The sequence below is a fragment of the Camelus ferus genome, chromosome 22, assembly GCF_009834535.1.
Source record: "Camelus ferus isolate YT-003-E chromosome 22, BCGSAC_Cfer_1.0, whole genome shotgun sequence".
NCBI lineage: Eukaryota > Metazoa > Chordata > Mammalia > Artiodactyla > Camelidae > Camelus > Camelus ferus.
In genome coordinates, this window is record NC_045717.1 from 17,245,574 (window position 1) to 17,267,783 (window position 22,210).

General features: G+C 47.1%; 1 protein-coding gene across 1 annotated transcript; it reads right to left on the reverse strand.

Annotated features, from left to right (window-relative positions):
* Nucleotides 1-1,886: 1,886 nt before the first annotated feature.
* Nucleotides 1,887-21,681, reverse strand: TMEM38A (transmembrane protein 38A). The gene is made up of 6 exons (XM_006174787.2): nucleotides 21,480-21,681; nucleotides 6,838-6,994; nucleotides 6,428-6,612; nucleotides 5,568-5,655; nucleotides 4,428-4,545; nucleotides 1,887-3,479 (listed from the first exon to the last, which is right to left on the reverse strand). The coding sequence occupies exons 1-6, from the start codon at nucleotides 21,601-21,603 to the stop codon at nucleotides 3,255-3,257; spliced, it is 897 nt and encodes a 298-aa protein (XP_006174849.1). The 5' UTR covers nucleotides 21,604-21,681; the 3' UTR covers nucleotides 1,887-3,254.
* Between the last annotated feature and the right edge of the window lie 529 nt (nucleotides 21,682-22,210).

Sequence of the window (22,210 nt, forward strand, 5' to 3'; positions counted from 1 at the left end):
GTGTGTGAGTATTCCAGTTCCTCCAAATCCCTACCAACACCTGGCATTGTTAGTTATTTGTATTTTACCCATTCTAAACAGTATTGTGTTCGTTTGCTAGGGCTGCTGTAACAACACACTACAGACTGGGTGGATTAAACAACAGAAATTTATTTTATTATAGCTCTGGTGGCTAGAAGTCCGAGATCAAGGTGTCGACAGCACATTTGGTTTCTTTTGGGGTCTCTCTGTTGTTTGTAGGTGGCCATCTTCTCCCTGTGTCCTCACATAGACTTTTCTCTGTGCATGTCTGCATCCTAACCTTCTCTTCTTGTAAGAACACTAATCATATTGGATTAGAGTCCACCCCAAAGTGTTCACTTGGCTTAATCTCTTCTTTAAAGATCCTAGCTCCAAATGTCGTTGCATTCTGAGGGATTAGGACTGCAACATATAAATTTGAGGGGATTGCAGTTCAGCCCATAACAGACAGGCAGTGGCATTGTCTTGTGGTTTTAATGTGTATTTCATGTTATTCATCATCCATATATTCTCTTTGGTGAACCGTCTGTTCAAATCTTTTCCCCAATTTTTACGGGGTTTGTTCTTATTTAAGGTTTTTTAACAGCTTTATTGAACTACAGTTGACATACACTAAACTGCACGTATTTAAAGTATACAACTTGACAAGTTGTGACATGTATATAGACCCCTGAGACCATCACCACAATCAGGAGGGTGAAGATAACCATCTATCACTCAAAACTTTCTTCTACTCCTTTGCCATCCCTCCCACCCGCCCCTCATCTCTCCCTCCCCAAGCACCCAGTGATCAGCTGTTGCTATAGATGGATTTGCCTTTTCTAGAATTGTATATGAATGAAATTATCCCATATGCATTCTTTTTTATATGTCTTTTTTCACCCATCATGATAGTATTTGAGGCTCATTTATTCATGTGTTTGTTCCTTTTTATTGCTGAGCACTATTCATTCACCTTATGATGGACATTTTTTTGTTGTTTCCAGTTTGGGATTACAAACAAAGCTGCTATAAACATTCATGTACCTGTCTTTGTGTGGACACATATTTTCAACTTTCTTGGGCAAATACCTGAGTGGAATGTCTGGGTCACATGGTAAGTGCACTGTTTAACTTTTAAAGAAACTACCAAACTGTCTTCTGAAGTGGCTGCACTATTTTACATTCCTGCCCACAATGTAGGAGAGTTCCAGTTGCTCCACATCCTTGTCCGCACTTGGTATGGTCAGTCTCTTTAATCTTAGCCCTCCTAGTGGGTGTGAAGAGGTATCTTCCCATCCATTTCCCTGATGGCCAAGGATGTTGAGTATCTTTCATGTACTCGTTTCTATACCATCTGTATATTTTCCATAGCGAAGCGTCCATTCAAATCCTTTGCTCATTTTTATATTGGGCTGTTTGTTTCCTTATTATTGAGTTTTGAGAACTCTTTGTATATGCAGGATACAATCCTTTTATCAGAGGTGTGATTTTTCAAAGGTTTTTCCCCTAGTCTGTGGTTTGACTTTCATTCTCTTAACAGGGTTTTTCACAGACTCTTAGCTGCAAATCCCAACCACCCCCATTCATTCACCCCCCTATCTTTGAAGAGCAGTGATAATCATCATCCTCTTTTTCCCAAGAAGCAAACGAGGCTTAGAGAAGGGGAGGACCCAAGATCTGTCAGTGGCGGAATGAGGCTTGACCCAGGTCTGCTTAACCCAAGCCCCACAGACTTCACCCAATGCCTTCACCTCCCGCTGGTAATCAAGGGCTGTGGTGAGCCTCTTTCGTCTGGAAACTCCATGTATCTCTAAGGACACAGACTCCTGCTGAGTCCTGAGGCCAAAAGAGCAAGAATGAATCAGTCAAGCCATCAGGGTTCCTTCACAAAGAATTTGTTTGCTGACCCTTCACACTGAGCCTTGATGGACATGCAAGAGGAGGAATTTGGGGGCCCTATAACCTCAGGACCCACCCAGCTCCCAGGCATCACCAGATCAAGGCACTTCCCACTAGCTGGGCAACACCTGGGACCGCCAACCCCACGCCGATCTTGACCCAGATGCAGGCTGATGCCCTGAGTGTGTTCTGAGCACCCATATGCAGAGAGCAACCCCAAGCAGGCCCCGTCTGGGCCCAAACCCCACCTGAAACTGGGCCGTGTCCAACTTACCCACCCACCCCTCTCAGATGTCTTGGTGACATAGGCTGAGATGAAGGTGGCCAGGAGGGTCAGCTTCAGCTCTCAGCTCTCATTCCCCCTTGCTCTCCCTGAATCAAGTTCCTAGCCCACCCAACAGCAGAGGGTTTGGCACAGAGTAGGCATGTTTGTTGAATGACTGAGTGAGCAGCGATGAAGGATGCCAGCATGAAGGAGGTCTGGTGCTTCCAGGGTCCAGCAGTGAGTGCTCGGAGCCCCTAGACAGAGCCAGATCTAAGAACCCCTGTCCAGCCCACTGCATTTCTTTGGTTTAGGGGCAACCTGAAGACAAGGATCAGAACAAGCCTTTCCCACCCTCCACGCTTTCAAGTCTGGCCTAGACATGTCTACTGGAGGCCTCCTTTGTGCCAGGGTAACTTTTGGGGTTCTCCGATCCACAAATACAGAAGATCTAAAATGCAAAGCCATTTTTAAGCATGATGAACATGCATCAAGTCCTCCCCTCCTGACTGCTCTGTGCTTCTGAGCTTATAAAGCTGGTTCCCATCCAGCCTCACATCAACCCTTGCATACAGAGGGGGGAAGGGGCCGCTCTACAGATGGGGAACACAAGGCTCAGAGCAGGAGGCAACTTGCCCAGGGATGCCCAGGAGAAGTTGGCAAGAAGACACGTGAAAATTACAGCAGTTACCTCACAGCAGATTCTTAGTAAATGTCCATCAAATGAATGAGCCCCAACATGGCTTAAAATTCACTTGGAGTCAAGGTGTAATTTTAGAGAGGAAATAATAGAACCAAGAATGTAACTGCCAGGGTTTCTGGCTGGAGCTGCTGCTGGGATTCGGTGGACTCCGCCCCCCAAAAGCTGTAACGCTATGGGTACCTGGAAAAAAGAGAGAGGGACCCTGCATTCCTACAAATGCCCTTCACCCCCAAATCTCACTTAACCCCCTCACATCAGCCCTGGAGGGTGGACTGATGGCCCCACTTTGTAGACGGGGAAAGTTGAGGCCTGGAGAGGGGAGAGCTGAGCCCAGGTCCTGGGTCCGGGTCCTCTCCTTGGTGCCCTGAAAGCCCCCTGGGCTGCCCCCTAATCTGCCTTCTTGGTCTTCTTCTTCCTGGAGCCCTCACTCAGCTCCTCCTTGGACTTGGTGGGCAGGGAGTGCGGAGAGCCAGGCCCGCTGCCGCCCTGGGATCCACCATGGTTGTCATGGTGATGGTCGCCGCCCCAGTCCGACCCAAACAGCACAGGGCAGATGTAGCCTTCCAGAACATCAAAAGGGGAGCTGTGGGAGTGAGTGGCCGTCAGGAACACCTGAGGTGGGGTGACAGACAGGGAGACAGTGAAGAGCCAGAGGGAGACAGAGGCAGAGGGAAAGTGGGGAGAAGTAGAGAGAAGGGTGGTCAGGTCAAGGGCAGAGTAGCCCTGACCCAGCCTTCTGGCTACATGCACCCCCAGGAAGGTGACCAACTGTTCTGGGTTTTCCAGGATGCAAGACTTTTGGTGCTAATGGAGGGGGAAGGGTATAGCTCAGTGGTAGAGTGTGTTCTTAGCGTGGACAAGATCCTGGGTTCAACCCCAGTACCTCCATTAAAAAAAATAATAAATTTGGGGGGATGGGTATAGCTCAGTGGTAGAACATATACTTAGCATGCAGGAGGTCCTAGGCTCAATCTCCACTACCCCTATTAAAACTTTAAAAATAATAATAAATAAATAAACATAATCCCCCCCCCCAAAACCCAGACAGCTCCAGGCAAGTTAGTCACCTTGCCCCTAGGAGTCCCCCAACAGACACCTGCGCTGAGAGAGGAGCCGTGCTTGGCCTGGGGTCGCTCACTCCCTTTCCCTATGCGATGGCCTGTGGTCCCCTCCCAGGGAGCCAGCAGTGACGCTCCCCTGCTCCACGGGGAGGGAAGAGTGTATGGCCCCATAAGACCTCTCCTGGATAGGGGTGACCCTATCTCAAAGCTTGAGGATCAAACTAGCACCATTCCTGGTCCAGCCGGCTGTCCAAGACCAAGGCATAAGGCTCCGATACTCCAAACAGACTCCGCACACTCCTGCCCCCATCTTGGTCTCTGCCCCAAAGACCTTGTTCTGCTCACCCCGCCCCCAGCTGCTGGACACTGCTCTTCTCACACCCTCCTCCCCTGCACGGACCCGCCGGTAAGCTCCCCTCCCCTACCCCTCGACCTTAAGGCTGTCCTTTCCCCAAGGCTCCCCATCCTCGGCCTGGGACATCAGGACAGGAAGGCTTACCTTACAGGACACCATGAACATGGTGAAGATGAAGATGAGGGTAGCTTTGGACACTGGGAGCCAGCGGGTCTGCTGGAGGGTGAAGAGGATGGCTCCGTACAGGCTGGCCTTGGTGGGGCTGGAAGGGGCAGCTGTGGTTACTGGGAGGTGCTGCACAGCTCAGGCCTTTGCACCTTTGGCCCAGATCCCCTTCTCTGCCCACCCCTGCCGGCTCCAGCTCCCACCCCAGCATCTTCGCAATGTGAAGAGGAAAAATATCCATGTGAGAGGTCTGGCCTTGGCCCTGCATCTGGAAGGTATCCACTAAGCCCTGGGAACGTCCTGCCTGATAGGCGTACTTCTGTTTACCTGGGGACTTTGGGTCACACCAGATCATCACAGTGTGATTTAGGGTGGGGTCTTGGGCCATGTGGTATCAGCTGAAGCCCTAGAGAGACTGGAGACTGAGGTCAGCCCTGCATGCAGTCAACTATATCTGTATGACCAAGCCCCAGTGAGACCCCCGAACACCAGGGCTCGGGGGAGCCCTACTGGTTGGCAACCTTCAGCGCAGTCACACATGCATGCCGGGAGAAACAGGTGCTGTCCACACAAAGCCACTGGGATGGGGCGATTGGAAGCTTGCGCCTGGTCTCCCCTGAATGCCGCCCCATGCAATTTGCCAATTTTAATCTGTATCCTTTCGTTGTAATAAACTATAACCCGAGTATAATGGCTTGGATGAGTTCTGTGAGTCCTTCCAGCAAGTCATTGAACCTGAGGGTGGTCCTGGGGGCCCCTGAACAGTGTACTCCCCTAGAAGATGGGATTACAACCCACCTTATTGTAGAGTGGAAGAGAATATAACTAGCCTGAACCTTTCAGGTCTTCTCTGACTTGGCAAAGGTGCTGGCCTCTGTCCAGAGGCTTCTTCTTTGCCAGAAAACTCCTACTCACTCTTCAAAACCCAAATCAAGTATCTTTTCATCCTGAAACTCTGCCTGCCCATGCCCCCTAGGCAGTGTCATGGTCCTCCTCTGGGGTCCCCCAGCCATGGCCTCTGGAAACTTCTGGAAGGAGAAGCAGGGGCTGAGGCTGCCAAGTTACCAGGAGTCTCCAACCTAGGGTCAGGCCCAGAGGGTGGGGAGGATGGGTACTCACAAGGACATGTGCAGAATCTCGTTGGTCTCTGGCTTCCAGACCCCTCGGAGCAGCTGCTCAAAGTTGGACATGAGGGCGACACCAGAGCCTATGGGACAGGATACATCTGAACAAGCCCGCCACCCCCAGCTCCCTGTTCTCCTTGGCTGAATTCCCAAGGAAGCAGCATCTTTGCTTCTGGAGTCTTCTTCAGAGGGATACTGAGCCTAGGGTGTATGATGATCAGCTGCAGGTGGGGAAACGGAGCTTCAGAGAGGACACAGTCTTGCCAAGGGTCACACGGCACATTTGGAGCAAAACCAGCATGAAGTAATCAAGGTCATACCCCACCTACAAGGTATGTCTTGGACAAATCTGGGTTGTCGGCCCTTCTGCCCCCAAACCAGGACCCTGAGCTGTGCAAGAGGCTTCCAGAGGGCTCCCCACCCCCAGCCTCTCTCCTGTGAGGGTTCTGAACTTTCAACTTTTCTCAAGCCGCTTGCCCTCTGGAAGGCACATTGCACCCCTAGGGGATTTGCTCTGTTGCACAGGAGACCCACATTAAGACTTCTGGTTAAATTTCTAGAAGAATCTTCTCATTTACCCCAAATATATTGGCTAAAAAGGCTTGGACACCCGCTCCAGTAGCGTTGGCTGCGCTAACCAGAGTGCCTGATATGTACCACTGCACCACGGGTTTGCATCTGGGGTGATTTTGCCCTAAATGTATCAGCTAATGAGGAGGCTGGACTCCTGTAGCCATCCTGAGACTCCTTAATCCAGAGCAATGGCTGTGCCAGCTGGGGTGCCCGATAAGTACCACTGAGCAGGGGTTGTCAACTGGGGTGATTTTCCATCGTTCTCATCATGGCCCTGTTTACCTTTGACCCAGCCAGTGGCGATCATGACAAACCACCCGTGATGGTAGTGGTGGTGAGCATGATGAATGCCCACGGCGATCTTGCGGACTCTCACCACCTCCTTCATGGCCACGAAGATGAGTTTCACCGGCAGGAAGCAGACACACTTGTAAAAGAGGTCCAGGGGGCAGAAGAAAATCAAGTACCTTTGGGGAGAGAAGGCCAAGCATTAGGGGGAGACAGACCCTCCTCTCTCACTTGCCAGGCTCAGGACGGCTGGGCAGTGGAGAGTGGTGAGTCAGGGCCACTGTGGAGGCTGTGCTGGTGGGGTCCTTGTTCCTTCCACCTCCCTCCTCCCACCTCCCAGGTAGCCGGGTCGCCTCGCCCGCCTGCTCTGCCTTCTACCCCTCACCCAGACCAGCGACACTTACCAGACGGCTGAAGCCAGCAGGATGCTGGAGTTGTTGCTGAAGTAGTCGATCAGGGGCTCCCCGAGGAGCAGATCAGCCAGGATGTAACTCCCGAAGCAGTGCAGCATGGCGCACAGCCAGGATGCCATGGGGTGGCGCCGGGATAGCTCAACAGCTCCTGAGGGGCATGGGGTGTCCTCCACCGTCAGCGGGGTGTCAACAGCATGCTTAACCTTCGCGCCCTCTGCTCAGCCCATCCTAATTCAGCTGCCTTCGCAGCTGCCCACCCAGTGCCTCGCAGTTCACCCATTTCAGAGGAAGAACCAAGGCTCAGAGAGGCTGCACACATGTCGGAGTCACACAGAGAGAAGGCAGTACCAAGTTGGGGCTCTCTCCTCTGAGCTCAGAGAGGTGGCAATGACTTAACACCATCTCCCATGTAGCAAGCATCCCCAGGTCTCAGACACTGGGTTTAGCATTTATAGGAAGGACTCATTAAATCCTCATTGATAACTATATCCAAGTGATCGTGCTTATTATCTGCACGAGGAGACAGACTTGGAGAGACAGGACAAGGTGCAAAGGGGACGCTTTGATGCAGTTACTCCTGCTTGGGCTGATACCAAGATCTCTATAAACTTATCCCTACATTTTTGGTCTCTCCTTTAAAAAGTTTTTTTTTGTGTGTGTACTAAAATATACATAAAATGGGCTTTATCCATTTTTAAGTGCACAATTCAGTGGTATTAAGTACATTCACGTTGTTGGGCAACCATCCTCACCATCCATCTCCAGAGCTTTTTCACCTTGCAAAACTGAAACTCTGTCTCCATTAAACACTGACTCTCCATTCCCCTTTCATCCCAGCCCCTGACACCCACTGTTCTACTTCCGTATCTATGAAACTGACTCCTCCTCTAGAGACCTCATATGAGTGGAATCATACAGTATTTGCCCTTTTGTGTGTGGCTTGTTTCACCCAGCATAATGTCCTTAGGGTTCATTCACATTGCAGCCTGTGTCAGAATCTCTTTCCTTTTTAAGGCTGAATAATATTCCATCACATGGATCTACCACCTTTCACATATCCATTCAACCATCAGTGGGTACTTGGGTTGCACACACCTTTCAGCTACTGTGAATAGTACCTGCTAAGAACATGAGAGTACAAATATCTGTACGTGTTCCTGCTTTCAATTCTTTCGGGTCTATTCCAGATGTGGAGCTGCTGGATCAAATGTTAATTCCATTTTTAATTTTCTGAGAAACCTTCATACTGTTTTCCACAGCCACTGCACCGTTTCCCATTCCCACCAGCAATGCGCAAGTGTTTCAACTTCTCCACATCCTTGGCGACACTGGTTGTTTTCTGTTTTTTGGTAATAGTTATCCTGATGGGTATGAGGTGGTCTTTTGTTGTGGTTTTGATTTGCATTTCCCTAAGGATTAGTGACATGGAATGCCTTTTCATGTGCTTATTGGTCAGTTCTATATCTTCTTTGGAGAAATATCGATTCAAGCCCTTTGTGCATTAAAAACAAAACTGAGTTGTCCTTTTGTTGCTGAGTTGTGTTCTTATGGAGAATATTCATTTGCTGGGAAAAGAACTTTCATTGGCCCCAGATAGGAAGGCACAGCAGAAGGAATTTGAAAGGTGAAACCGAAGAGCTCCTGAGCCCTGTCTTGCTGGAGGAGTACCAGCAGGGCAGAGGGAAGCCACAAGGTATTGGTACCAATGGGGCAGCGCGGGGCATGCCCGTGCAGTGTGGAAGGGTGCAGAGGGAGCAATAAGCAAAGCCAGATGAGGGAGTCCTTGAGGGCAGAATTATACATACAGAGGGAGAGAGGGCATTCTGTGCCAGCAGCATGGGAGGAACAAAGATACGAAAGCAAAAATGGCCAGTCACAAATGCTACTTCCTCCAGGAAGGCTTCCTTGCTCTGCTGAGCCAGTGACTCCTGATTCTGGGCTCCCAACACCCCATGGACACTACCCTATCTTTTACAAATACACTTTTTGTTTTGTTTTGTTTTTTAGTGGGTTTTTTTTTTTTTTTTTGGTAGGAGGAGGTAATTAGTTTAATTAATTAATTAATTACTAATGGAGTTACTTGGGGGAGGTAACTAGGTTTTATTTACTTACTAATTTTTTAATGGAGGTTCTGGGGATTGAACCCTCAGACCTCATGCATGCTAAGCAGGCACTCTCCCACCGAGCTGTACCCTCCCCACCCCAAACTTTACTCTATTTTTGGTCTTGTTATTTTATTCCATTTTTCACATCAAATAACAAAAAGCAGATTAGTGGTTGCTTAGGGCTGGAGGGAATGGGGGAGATGGGAGGGTAATAGCTGAAGGATTGGGGTTTCTTTCGGAGGTGGTGGTTGCACAATTTTATGAATATACTAAAATCCAGCGAATGGGATGCTTTAAATGGGTGAATTGGGTGGTATATGAATTATATCACAACAAAGCTGTTAAAAATAAAAGAATAACAAAGAAAATATGGAATTTAGTTTCTGCAACTGAGGATATACACTCCCAAATGATACTGAATTGAGTCTGATAAAGTCAAGGCAACAAAATACAGAAGAATGGCCTTGCTTAACAAGTGGAAATAGGGAGCCCATCATTTAAGAAGATGGGGCAGGGGAGGGTGTAACTCAGTGGTAGAGTGTGTGTTTAGCATGCACAAGGTCTGGGGTTCAATCCCCAGTACCTCCACTAAAAAGCTAATTATTATTACTTTAAAAACACATAAATAAACCTAATCACTTCCCCCCCAAACAAACAAACAAAAAAGATGGTGCAGATCATTGCTCTCCAACTTGGCAGTACACCAGCAGTTACCTGGGGACTTTACCAACACCTGACACCTGTGCCCCGCCCAGAGTGTCTCAGTTGGTAGGTCTGGGATGTGGCTGGGCTTGTGGATTTTTTAATAACTCTTCTCAGTGATTCCTTTGTGCAACAAAGTTGAGCACCACAGAGATAGGGGAATGAACTGGCCAGTGTCCCGACACCCAGCAGCCCTGATAATCCAAGACCTTCCACCCACGGCTGACAGGATGGGCTCCCAAGAGCAATGGTTTTCAAACTGTGTTTCTGGGAACCATGAGGGTTTGCAGGAGCAAAGGAGGGACCAAGTGGGTATGTTCTGGGTCCTTCCCCCTGTTTCAACCAGAGCACAACTTCCTTTACTGCTTCCTCTCAGAGTTCAGCAGAAGACTTTGTTTGAAAAGGAGAATCTGGTATTCACACAGTCCTGCATGCAAATGTTCATAGCAGCTTTATTTGTAAACAACCCAAATGACTTCAGTGGGTGAATGGATAAACAAACTGTGGTACATCTTTACCAAGGAATACTACTTGGTACCAAAAAGAAATTAACCAGGGCTACATGACACAACCTGGATGGATCTCAAGGGTGTTATACTCAGTGAAGACAGCCAATCGCAGAAGGTTATGTACTATATGATTCCACTTATATAACATTCTCCAAATGACAAAATCATGGTGATGAGTGTGGCAGAGAGGAGATCCATGGTCACCAGGGGTTGAGGTTCAAAGGAAGATCTAACCATAGAGGGGCTTCATCGGGAAGTTTCTTTGAGATGCTAGAACCATTTTATATCCTGATTGTGGTGGCAGTTACTCAAGTCTACACAAGTGATAAGGTTTCAAAGGACTGTATTTAAAAAACAGTGCATGTAAAAACCGCTGAGTCAAGCCTTTAGCTGGTGTTAATGGTATTACACCGATAACAATTCCCTGGTTTTAACAATGAGCGACCATTATGTTAAGATGTTGTCACTGGGGGCAGCTGGGTGACGGGGCCTTGGGAATTCATACCACTGTTGCAACTTATTAGTCTTAAACTCTTTCAAGATAAAAAGTACTTTAAAATCCCAAATTAAAATAAGGAAGGGGCCTAGTTCTTCAAAAATAACTTTACCAAAGAAACTAGAGGCACAGGATTAATGTCAATTAGTTAAATTCTACACTTTGTACTACCCACTTGAAGTTTTTAGAGTCTTTTTAAATAGTTGAGTTCTGTCTTTATGCTAATATCATCCCTTTACAGCCACACCCCTGAGTTGGAACCTGGGTGTCTCCTGGTGTGACAATTTATTTCATTATCTTGATCCCTCCTTCCCCCACTAATTTCATTTTCCAGAGAATGAATTTTGGATTAAGTTGTAAGACACAGCTACTTGGCTCTCATGGCCAGAGCTGGTACCAATGACTCTCTTTGAACAATTTATTTGAATCCAATGAAAATTCCATTCAGTGGGAACATGAGATGACAAGGTTACAATGTGTGATCTATTAATCAAAAGACAAATTAAAAGAAATCATCAGTTCAGATTTGTCGGGTTTGGGGGAAATTTTTCTCTTCATTTCTAGAGACTGGATGTCTTTTGTCTCAAAATAGTCAAAACTGGATGCTTGGCCTCTTTATGCCAATGTGTGTACTATGTGTGAAGCTATTGACATAAACACGTATATATACTATTGATACACTCAGTAAGTTGATTTGATCTGAATCCTTGGGTGAGTACAGAGGCCTCGTCAGTCTTACCTGCTGTTGGAGCCCCAGTGCGCACGGCGCTTCGCCTGCCACTTGGTAGCTGCTCTGTAAATAATTGTGAGTGAAAGCACTGCTGTCCTTGTGAAGCTTACATTCTAGCAAATGTGGACCAAACACTCTTAGGCATTGAGGTTGTGTCGGGCACTTTGGGTTACATTGTAACCACAACCTCCCCTGCTCCATTTATTTATTGAGTTACTGTTGTATCCCAGGCAACTAGGTATCTTCACATCATCCTCAAGGCTTCAGCATCAGAGCCCAGGCTTTTAGCCACAGGTAAAGTAGGGATCAATATCCCTACCTACAGTGAATCCCTACCCTGAATTCAGGTCGACCAGAACGTCAGGACACAACCTCATGTGGTGTAGGGTCTTTGCAGATGTAATTAAGGTAAGGATCTTGAGATGAGATCAACCTGGAGCATCTGGGTTATGTCCTGAATCCAATGAGAGTGTTTTTATAAGAGACGAAAATGGAGAAGGTCTTGAGTTGAATTCATAAGAGGATATGTTGTTGAAGTCCTAACCCTTGGTACCTTATTTGGAAATAGGATCTTTGCCGATATAACGAAATTAAGATGAGGTCATTAGGTGGGCCTTCATCCAACGTCTTGTGCTCCTCATGAGAAGAGGAGACGAACCACAAGGAAGAAGGAGGCAGACTGTGGCCATCCAGCTATAAGCCAGGGAACCCCAAGGATGCTAGCCACCTCCGGAGCAAGGAAGAGGCATAGAAAGAGTCTTTCCTAGAACCATCAGAGAGCATGGCCCTGTTGACACATTGATTTTGGGTTTCCAGTTTCCAGAATTTCAAAGTTCTCTTTCTTTCTTTCTTTCCTTTCTTTTTCTTTTTCTTTTTTTTTTTTTTTATTATTTTTTATGTATAGTTGATTTACAATGTTGTGTTAGTTTCAGGTGTATAGCAGTGATTCAGATATATATATTATATCCATATATCCTTTTTCAGATTCTTTCCAATTACAAGTTACTACAAGGTATTGAATATAGCTCCCTATGCTGTAACAGAAGGTCCTGTGAGAGAATACATTTCTGCTGTTTTAAGTCACTTAGTTTGTGGTTATTTGCTATGGAAACAAATATAGAACCTGACAGATGAGGCAACAGAGTCTCCCCAAGGTCAAGAGGCTTCTCCAAGATCACCCATGCATTCAGTGAATAATTTTCAGCTCCAACCATGTGCTGGGCCCTTGCTAGGCACCAGGGATGCAGCCACGAGCAAGAGCTGGTTCTGGCATTACCTGTGCGGGGTTCATAGACTGGTGGGGAGCCAACGTGGTTAAATAATCCCACAAATGAAGGTTAAACCTAAGGGAGAGGCACATGATACTTTGAAGGGTCTAATCAGGGAACTGCCCTAGCTGAGGAAGTCAGACTTCATTTAGGAAGTGGTGCTTAAGCTGAGATCTCAACAATGAGCAGGATTTCCTAGGAGGTGGGGGTGGAGGGAAGAAAATGAGCCAGGCAAAAGAAGAGAATGGGAAAAGGTGGGAGGGAGAGGAGACAGGATACCTAAGAATCAAGGGGCATCAGTGCAAGATACCCTGGGCAGGTCGGCATGGGCTGAACATCCAGCAAAGCAAGTGATCAAGCCAGGGCCATGTGGACCACATACCTTTCATCACAGCATCCAAGTCTTTCTTGGGTCTGATGTGCAATGTTCTAAGCCCATGTTGGGGTAAGAAACAAGAAGTCCACTCCCCTCTGTCAAGGGAGCTGCCTTCTTTTCAGATCAGTCACCCTCACAGAGAAGTGGGGAAGGGAATACCTGCCCCTCCTCTGGTGAGAAAAAGCCCAAATTGCCCTTGTACACACACAGTTGGGAGGATCAATAGGCATACCAGCTTGGAGGCAATCTAGCAACTGAAGAAATGTGAAACTGCAGGTCACCAGTGCCCCAGCAATTCCACTCCTCCTTATTTGTCCAAAGAAAGCAGTGCGTGTGGGTGAAGAGACATGGGGAGGGGGATGTCACTGCCACATTGTTACAACAGGAAAAAAGTAGAGTCTACTGTTTCTTGCTAAGGAGGTAGAGTCATGCAAAATGGAATACCATGGAGAAGCTATTTAAACATGAACTAGATCTTACTCCTGGCTCCCCGTCCTCAGCGCTGCTGACACTCGGGGCTGGATCATTCTTTGCTGCAGCGGGGGCTGTCCTGTGCACTGCAGGGTGTGGAGCAGCATCCCTGGACTCCACCCATTCGAGGCTTGTAGCCCAATGCCACCCTGACTGTGACAACCAAAAATGTTTCCAAATATTGCCAAATATCCCCTGGGGGCAAATTCCCTTCTGGTTGAGAACCTCTACTCTAGATGCAGCAACACAGATAAATCCTAGAAGGTTACTACTGAGTGAAAAGGTTAGGTTGCCAAATGATATATTTGTGTGTATTTTATGTATATATTTAAAACAACACAGAATGCTCTATGTAGTTCATAGATCTATATACAGTGGTAAAGGTATAAATACAAACATGGGAATGATACAGGCTGATTTTAGGACAGTGGTCACACCTAGGGAGGGAGGGAGGGAAAGGGAGAAGGTCGGCTGTGTCTGTCACCATTTCTTTATTTTGTTTGGGGTTTTTTTTGGTGGGGGGTAATTATGTTTACTTTTTTATTTTTAGAGGAGGTACTGGGGATTGAACTCAGGACCTTGTGTATGCTAAGCATGTGCTCTACCACTTGAGCTATACCGTCCTCCCTCACTGTTACTTTAAAAAAAAAAGATCTGAAGCAAATCTACGTTCCTATCTGGTAAGTCTGTAAAGAGTACAGAGGTACCTAAGATAGTTATTCAGTATGTCTGAAATATTTAATCACCCAAACTAGAAAAACAAAATCAGCCTTAAAAAGTAACAAAGTCCTGATACAGGCTACAACATGGGTTAACCTTGAAAACATGCCGAGTGAAAGTAGCCAGACACAAAATGTCATATTCTGTATGATTCCACTGATAGGAAATGTCCAGAAAATAAACATGCATAGGGACAGAAAGGAGATTAGTGGTTGCCAGGGACTGGGGAAGAAGGGAATGGGAGTGGCTGCCCATGGGGACAGGGCCTCCTTTCGAAGTGATGAAAAGGTTCTTGAACTTTTACATTACATACAGGTGTAATCACATCATATGGCCTTTCGCATCTAGCTTCTTTCATGGAGCACGATATTTTCAAGGGTAAAATTCATTTTCAGTACCGTATAGTAGCTCATCACAGGAATAGATCACAAGTTACTTATCCATTTTCTTGTATATTCTACATTTTCTAATCAGGAAACATGCCTAATAAAAGTTATCTCAGAGTAAGTCAGCAACTCACTCCACCTTCTCTTCACCGTGTGTTCTTGGACAAACCATTTTTTCCTTTCTGCATTCCTTTCCTTCTGTCAAGTGGCACCCTAATCCCTCTTTGCCCAACTTCTGCCAGGGGCTGGAATCAAATTTTCTGTTCTCAATCTCACTCTAGAGTCACAAGCCCAAAATGCATCTTCTCCACTGCCCTCGAGGTTGTCCTAAGTCTCAGCATTCACCAGGTTCCTCCATTATGAAGCAGAATGCCCTCTTCTCTCCTCTGGGACATCTATTTAAAACGCTGCCAGCTGAGAGTTAATCCTTTGGAGCAGCTGGTGGGTCCTGCAGGGACCGGGTCAGGTGAGGCACCCGTGTTTTTGCAGAAATGGATACCTCTGCAACTAAAAATAACCCCCAGGGGTTGAATTCTATCCAGGGTCTTTCTTGGGCCCCCTGGAACCATATGGCCAGTGCGGGTGGGGCAGGGAGCCTGGGTTTTGCTGGAACAAAGTAGGCTCCTCACGATGGGTGAGGACTGGTAGAAAAGCCACACACTTGGGTTTTGACTCTGCTGTTCACTCTGGTATGGCTTTGGTCAAAGGACTGCCCATCCCTCACCCCTAGCCTCACTTTCCTCTTCTGTCAAAAGGAGAATATGGGGGTGGAGAGGGTATAGCCCAGTGGTAGAGCATTTGTCTAGCATGCACCAGGTCCTGGGTTCAATCCCCAGTACCTCCATTTAAATTAATTAACTAACAAATAAATAAATAAATAAACCTAATTACCTCCCCCTAAGAATGAAAACTAAATAAATAAAATTTAAAATTTAAAACAGAGGGACTGAGAGCACCCCCCTCCCCAGGTACTATTGATGACTCAGTACTGGGTGCATTATCATCACCAGGCTTTTTTTTTAAGTTGAAGTATAGTTGATTTACAATATTGTATTAGTTTCACTGCACAGCGAAGTGATTCAGTTATATATACATATATATATATTCTTTTCCATTATAGATTATTAGATGATATTGAATATACTTACCTGTGCTACACAGTAAATCCTTTCTGTTTATCTGTTTTGTATATAGTTGTGTGTATCTGTTACTCCCAAACTCCTAGTTTATCCCTCCCCCACTTCCCCCTTTGGTCACCACAATTTTGTTTTCTCTGTCTGTGAGCTTCTTATCATTATCAATGCCCTCCCAGCAACCCTAGGACAGGACGCATATCCCCATCACCACAGATGAGAAGACTGAGGCTGAGGGGGACAGCCTGCTCCGAGGATCCGCAGCGAGGTGGTAGCCAAGAAACTGTCCCCCTGGCTCTTTCCCTTTGCTGTGCTGCTCCTGGGTTTCTCTTGCTGGGTCTCGGGGCAGCACCAGGAAGCAGGAGAATGTGGCTTTCAATTCCAGGTTTGCCACCAAAGCACTGCCCTCTTACTCATTGAGCTTTGGCTACTCGCCCTCTCTCTGGACCTCAGCTTACTTGTGTGTATAAGGGAGACGCTGTTCAGAGTGACCAGCTGTCCTGGTTTGCCTGGGGCTGAGGGGTTTCTGGGACATGGGACTTTGGGTGCTTGTCTTGGATGAACCTGGGCAAGCTGGTCACCCAGTGCTATCTATCGTTCATTTCAAAGGGAGCCTGCGAGGATGAAAAGAAATTGCCTAGGGCTTAGTAATTATGTGAGAGTTATTTCTGGAACTGGACTAAAATGGAAAGAACCTGTGGGTGGAAATTTTAGTGGATGGACTTAGAAAAATCAGCTCTGGTTAAGGAGGGAGGAGGAAGCCCCACCCGGGACCCTAGTTCTAACCTGTGATGGGCTCTAAAACATCCCCTCTCTGGGGTCAGTGTGCTGCCTGTGGATATCGGGTGAGTGCTAGAAGGCTCCCCAGAGCACTTTTAGCACTGTTACCATTCTGAGCTATTTAGTCTGAGGTCTAAACATGGGAGGTGTGTTAACGGAGTCTCTCAGCGACTCTAAGTCAAGTCATCCTCTCCCGAGCCTTTGGGCTCAGCTCTCTTCCTTAGTTCCCTCCCTATAAAATGGAGATGGCAACCCCTGCCTCGAAAGGTTGGAGGATGAGCAGCCCCCAACCCTCAAAAAGCTTACAGTTCAAACCAGAGATCAAGGAATGGTTTTCTTTGGCTCCCATACTAATTTAAAAAAGTGTTCAAACTGCAACCAAGATGTCCTTCAATGGGTGAATAAGAAAACCGTGGATTACCCATATCATGGAATATTACTCAGCACTAAAAGAAATTAGCTATGAGGGAGGGTAACTCAGTGGTAGAGCACGTGCTTAGCATGCACAAGGTCCTGGGTTCAATCCCCAGTACCTGCATTTAAAAAGTAAGCAAAAAAATAATAAATAATTAAGTAATTTTCAAAAACTATTTTTAAAAATGAGCTACCAAGCCATGAAAAGACACAGAGGAAGCCTTAAATGCATAATGCTAAGTGTGAGTAGCCAGTCTGAAAAGGCTACCTACTGTATGATTCTAACTCACTGACATTCTGGAAAAGGCAGAACTATGGAGAGAGTAAAAGGATGAGAGGTTGTCAGGAGTTTGGGGAGGGAATAGAGGGGCGAAATGAATAGGCAGAGCTTGGGGGACTTTTAAGTTAGTGGAACTCTTCTGTATGATATTATTATGATGGATACATATCATTATATGTTTGTCAAAATCCATAAAATGTACAACACAAAGGAACCCTTATGCAAACTGCACTTTAGTTGACAATGATGTTTATAATACATGATAATAATGGTATTAGGACAATAATGACGTTGATAACAATGTTTGTTGATTGACTATAATAAATGTACCACTCTGGTGCAGAAAGTTGATGGTGAGGAAAGCTGTATTTGTGGAGGTGGGTAGTCAGAGTATATAGAAACTACGTTCAGCTTAATTTTGCTGATCTAAAACTGCTCTAAAAATTGTCCATTAATTTTTTAAAAAAGAAAAAACATGTTCAAGTAGCCAACATACAAACATGGGAGCTGCAAGTCACATTTCTAGCTTCCCTTGAAATATTAGTTCTGTTAGTTCTAGCCCCAGCCAGGTGGGGATGTGCATGGCTGGATCCGACCTGGGGATGGTCCGCACCTGGCTGTCTTATTGCTTACCTGCCTGCTGTTGGAAGCATTAGAGTTTGAGACTTAGTCTAGATCAGCTTCTTTTTTTAATTTAACTTTTTTTATTAAAGTGTAGTTTGATTTACAATGTTGGTTTCAGGTGTACAGCAAAGCAATTCAGTTATACATCTGCATACATGTGTTCTTTTTTTCATATTCTTTTCCACTATACATTATATGAGAAGTTGAATATAGTTTCCTGTGCTATACACTAGGTCTTTGTTGTTTATCTATTTTATACATAGCAATGTGTATTTGTTAATCCCAAACTCCTAATTTATCCCTCCTCTAGATTAGCAATTCTTAACTGGCAGTAACTGTGTCCTCCCAGGGACACCAGCAATGTCTGGGGACATTTTGGGTTGTCACAACTGGGGTGTGCTACTTGCAACTTGTGGGTCGAAGCCAGGGATGCTGGGAAACATCCTGAAATTCACAGAACAGCCCCCCACAGCAGGGAATGACCAGGCTCTGTCACTTAGGTTGAGATTGGGAAACACTGGTGTGGAGAGCCGTTCTCATCTGGGAAATTAAAAAAAAATACTGATGCCAGTACCCTGCAATTCTGATTTGAATGGTGAAGGAGTGCTGCCTGGACAACAAGTCTGAAAAGCTCCCCCAGGTTGAATCTAATGTGTAGCCATATTTGAGAACCACTGGTCTGGAAGGCTCTTTGCATGGGTCAGGGCTTAAGGGAGCCAGGATTATCACTTAGCCATTAATTTACTTGCTCCTTCAATCACGCAACCAGCACCCAGTACTTCGTCCAATCTTCTTGCAGAACTAGGGGTCCTAGAGGTAAGCCAGACCTGGCCCTCCCCGCCCTGTTAAGGATCTCCAGCTTCTTTCAGTCCAACATTTCTCAAACGGTAGTGTGCTTATGGGGATCTCGTTCAAAGGCAGGTTCTGTTTCAGCAGGTCTGGGTGGGGGGCTTTCTTAACCTGCTCCCAGGGGTCACAGATGCTGTTCACTTGAGGACCACACTCTAGGCTTCATCCTCATTCAGGATTCTCACAAAAGTCTGACCCAGAAGATGCATGCATCTTAGGAAACTCATTGCCCCACACCTTACAAATAATTCTAACTACCCCTTGAAAATGCCTGAGACCTGACCACTGACAAAGTTCTCAACAGATCTTCCCAATAGCCAGGAAAGGGAGTCCAGGATTATTTTTACCAATGAGCCCATTTCACAGTTCAGCAAACCAAAGCTCATGTAAACCAAGCAACCAGCTTGGTTGTTTCCTCACTGCTAGAGGCAGAACTGACTCCCAATTTGAAGATTATTCCTTAAAGCCAGCTTGGATCTCAGGTTCACAAAATTCTTAATTTCTGAACAAGGGGCCCTGCATATTCCATAGCTGGTTCTGCAGTCAGCACACGGATTCTGAGAAGAAATCTTTAGGAACACCACACTAGGGGGGCCAACAAAAAAGTCCTATATATATATATGTATGTATATATATATATACACACACACACACACATACATATACATACATATATATACATGTACATTATATATATATATACATATTTTACAGTTTTCATGTAGAAAAGAAAATGGAAAGTCCAGATCAATTTTTAGAAATAAAACAATCGATACAGCAATAAATTTTATTATTTTGATAGAAGATACACATGAATAGGGTACCTCCAAATTTTAAGTGAATGGTATTTTTTTCTAAGGGGAGGCAAATACCCCAGAGCAATCATAGCGATTCTTGGGGTCAAACAGATCTGGGTTCAGATCCCAAGGCTGCCATCTACCAGGCTCATTGCACATGTAAAGTAGCTTAGCCTCTATTTCCTATTTCCCCAGTTATGAAAGGAGGGAGTTGAACTGGCCAGGGGGTTCTCAACCTTGACAGCACACAGCATCACTGGGAGAGAGAAGCTTGAAATATGAGCATGCCTGGGCCCTATCTCAGATATTCTGGTCTGGACTAGAGAGGAGGCAGGGGTTTAAGAACCCCCAGGAGCCTCTAATGTCCAGCTGGCGTTCAGAATCACTGAACGCTCTCAACCTTCAGGCTCCGCACTTCAAGTTCAGATGATTTACTCTGTGACTCCAGCAGGAATGTCCCAACCCCTTCTTTGTGTTCCCAGCCCAGAGACCTCTTTCATTCCAGACACCTGTGTCCTACGGCCCTATGGGGCTCCTGCCCTCCACAATGTTAGATTTCCCAATGTGTGCTAGGTTCTGTACTTGCCCAGAGGACGAGCCTGATCCCCCAGGAATTCTGCAGACAGTAAATACAGCCCCCTGTTCAGGCTAAGACAATACAAAGCTTATTTTGCTTTGCAAAGTAACTGCTTTCCGGAAGAGCTTTTAAAGAAATAGACTCTGGCATGTGAATGAGCTAAAATAAAACAGAACAAAAACACTTGGCAGGCAGAGTAGGATCGTATTTGCATAAGACTGTGCATTTACATCCATAACTTCAGGGGTATAATGCAGAGAGGTGAGGTATGGAAGGGTGGCCATGACATTAAGTGTAATTATCTTTGTTTTCCTTTGGGCTGTTAGCTTTATTTTTCAAAAAATATATACATGAGCACCTATTTTTATCATCTTAAAAAAAGCTATTTCCACTGAGAAGAGAATATAGGGGTAATTTACATCTAAGTGGGAGAAAGGGTCACAAAGTTTCAGGTGATTGGTGTTTTTTCTAAAGCTAAATTCTAAATCCTATTGTCTGTTTAGTTTGCTGGTGTGCTAGAATGATTCAAATAGGAGGAGATGAACAAGAAACACTCCCTGAACCTTGTATAAAAATAGAATACATTCTAAGGAGGCCATTTGCCATCATTTAAAAAAAATGGTTTAGAAAAAAATTCAAGAAGCTGGGTCTTCCCTGTAGCCATTCTCCAGGAGGGTCTGGAGCTGGTGGAAGGAGGCTGACCCCAAATCACCCCGTCCTAGGGCCGGTACTGCTCAGTAAGTGGAAAGGATCCGGGCCAGAGCTGGAAGAACTCCCGCCGGGCTCGGAGATCCAGCACAGCCTCGGCCCAGGGGAAGGGAGAGGAGCTTGACCCGCAGCCACAGCGGGGAGGGGGGCACCGGTGTCACTTTCTCTGAACCTGATCACAGCCCCCAGCACGGCCGGCCCTTATATAGACACTCAGCTGCCGCTCCGGCTTCCCGCGCCAAGAGCAAGGAGGGAGGTCACGGCTCCAGGCGGCCAGGACATCTGGTCCGGCCGGCAGCGCCGACCCCAGTCTGCGCCCTCACCACGACCTACGCCCCTTGCCCAAGTTCATGAGACCTTACCCTGCGGGGATCCCTGACCTTCTCTCCCTGCTTCCTCCCCAGCACCTGCTCCCTCTCCTCTGAACAATCATGTTCCTTTCCTTCCCTCCAGGTTACATCTGCTTCCCCTTCCCCAGCCCCACAATCCCAGGGGCTTTTCGCTCTCCTTGCCCTCCCTCCCGTCTCTCCTGTCTGCCAGCCCCCGTGTGGGAGAACCCTATGATGATAGCACCTGGCAGGTCACCCGAACTGGTCCCTGGGACTATCCCCTCACGATCCAGGCCTTTCCCCTCCTCCAGATCCCTAGGTTTACCCCTGACCCCTGCCCCGCAATGCTAGCCCCCTCCAGCCCCCGGCCTTGACTCACCTGGCTCATACTTGAGGTAGATAATGGAGACGATGAAGTAGCTAAGGTCGAAGACAGGGAAGAGGGGCACCCGAGAGAAGCTGAGGGCAAGCTCGCCCAGGCTCAGTGCCGAGAGCAGCTCCATGGCTCCCGACGGGTCCCACCCCAGCCCCCGGCCGGGTGCGTCCCGTCGCCCGAGGCCAGGCGACTGCGCCCCCGCCGCTGGACCCGCCCCCACCCTCCAGGCGCCGCCCCCAACCCTGCCCCTGCGGGAGAGGAGGGGCGACCGCAGGCTTCGGGGCGGGTCGGGAGACTGTCCTGTCCCATGGAGCGAAGACGGTCGAGTGTCCCATACTCTGTCCCTCGGGCCATCACGACCCCATTCAGCCTGGCAAGGAGGGATAAGGGGTCCCTGTAGAGTGTGAGCTGGACAGGGTATCTGTCCTTGGAGTGGAGCGGGATCCGTTCCGCACCTAGCCCACCCAGGCCGGATGGATCATTCAGGACCCCGTCCTCGTAGGGCTAAATTAGGACCCACGTCCTCTGTAGAGCCCTTGGATCGGGACCTCCATCTCCTTGGGGCCCAATCTGTGTGAATCCCAGATTCCCGTGCCCCATAGGCTCCGTTCCCCAGGACCTCGGTCCTTTATGGAGCTGTCATGATCCAAGCCCTCTGTAAGCCATGACTTCTGTCCCCTGCACAGAACACCATCCTCCAAGGGAACCTCTCAGTCGGGGATCGCGCCTGCCGT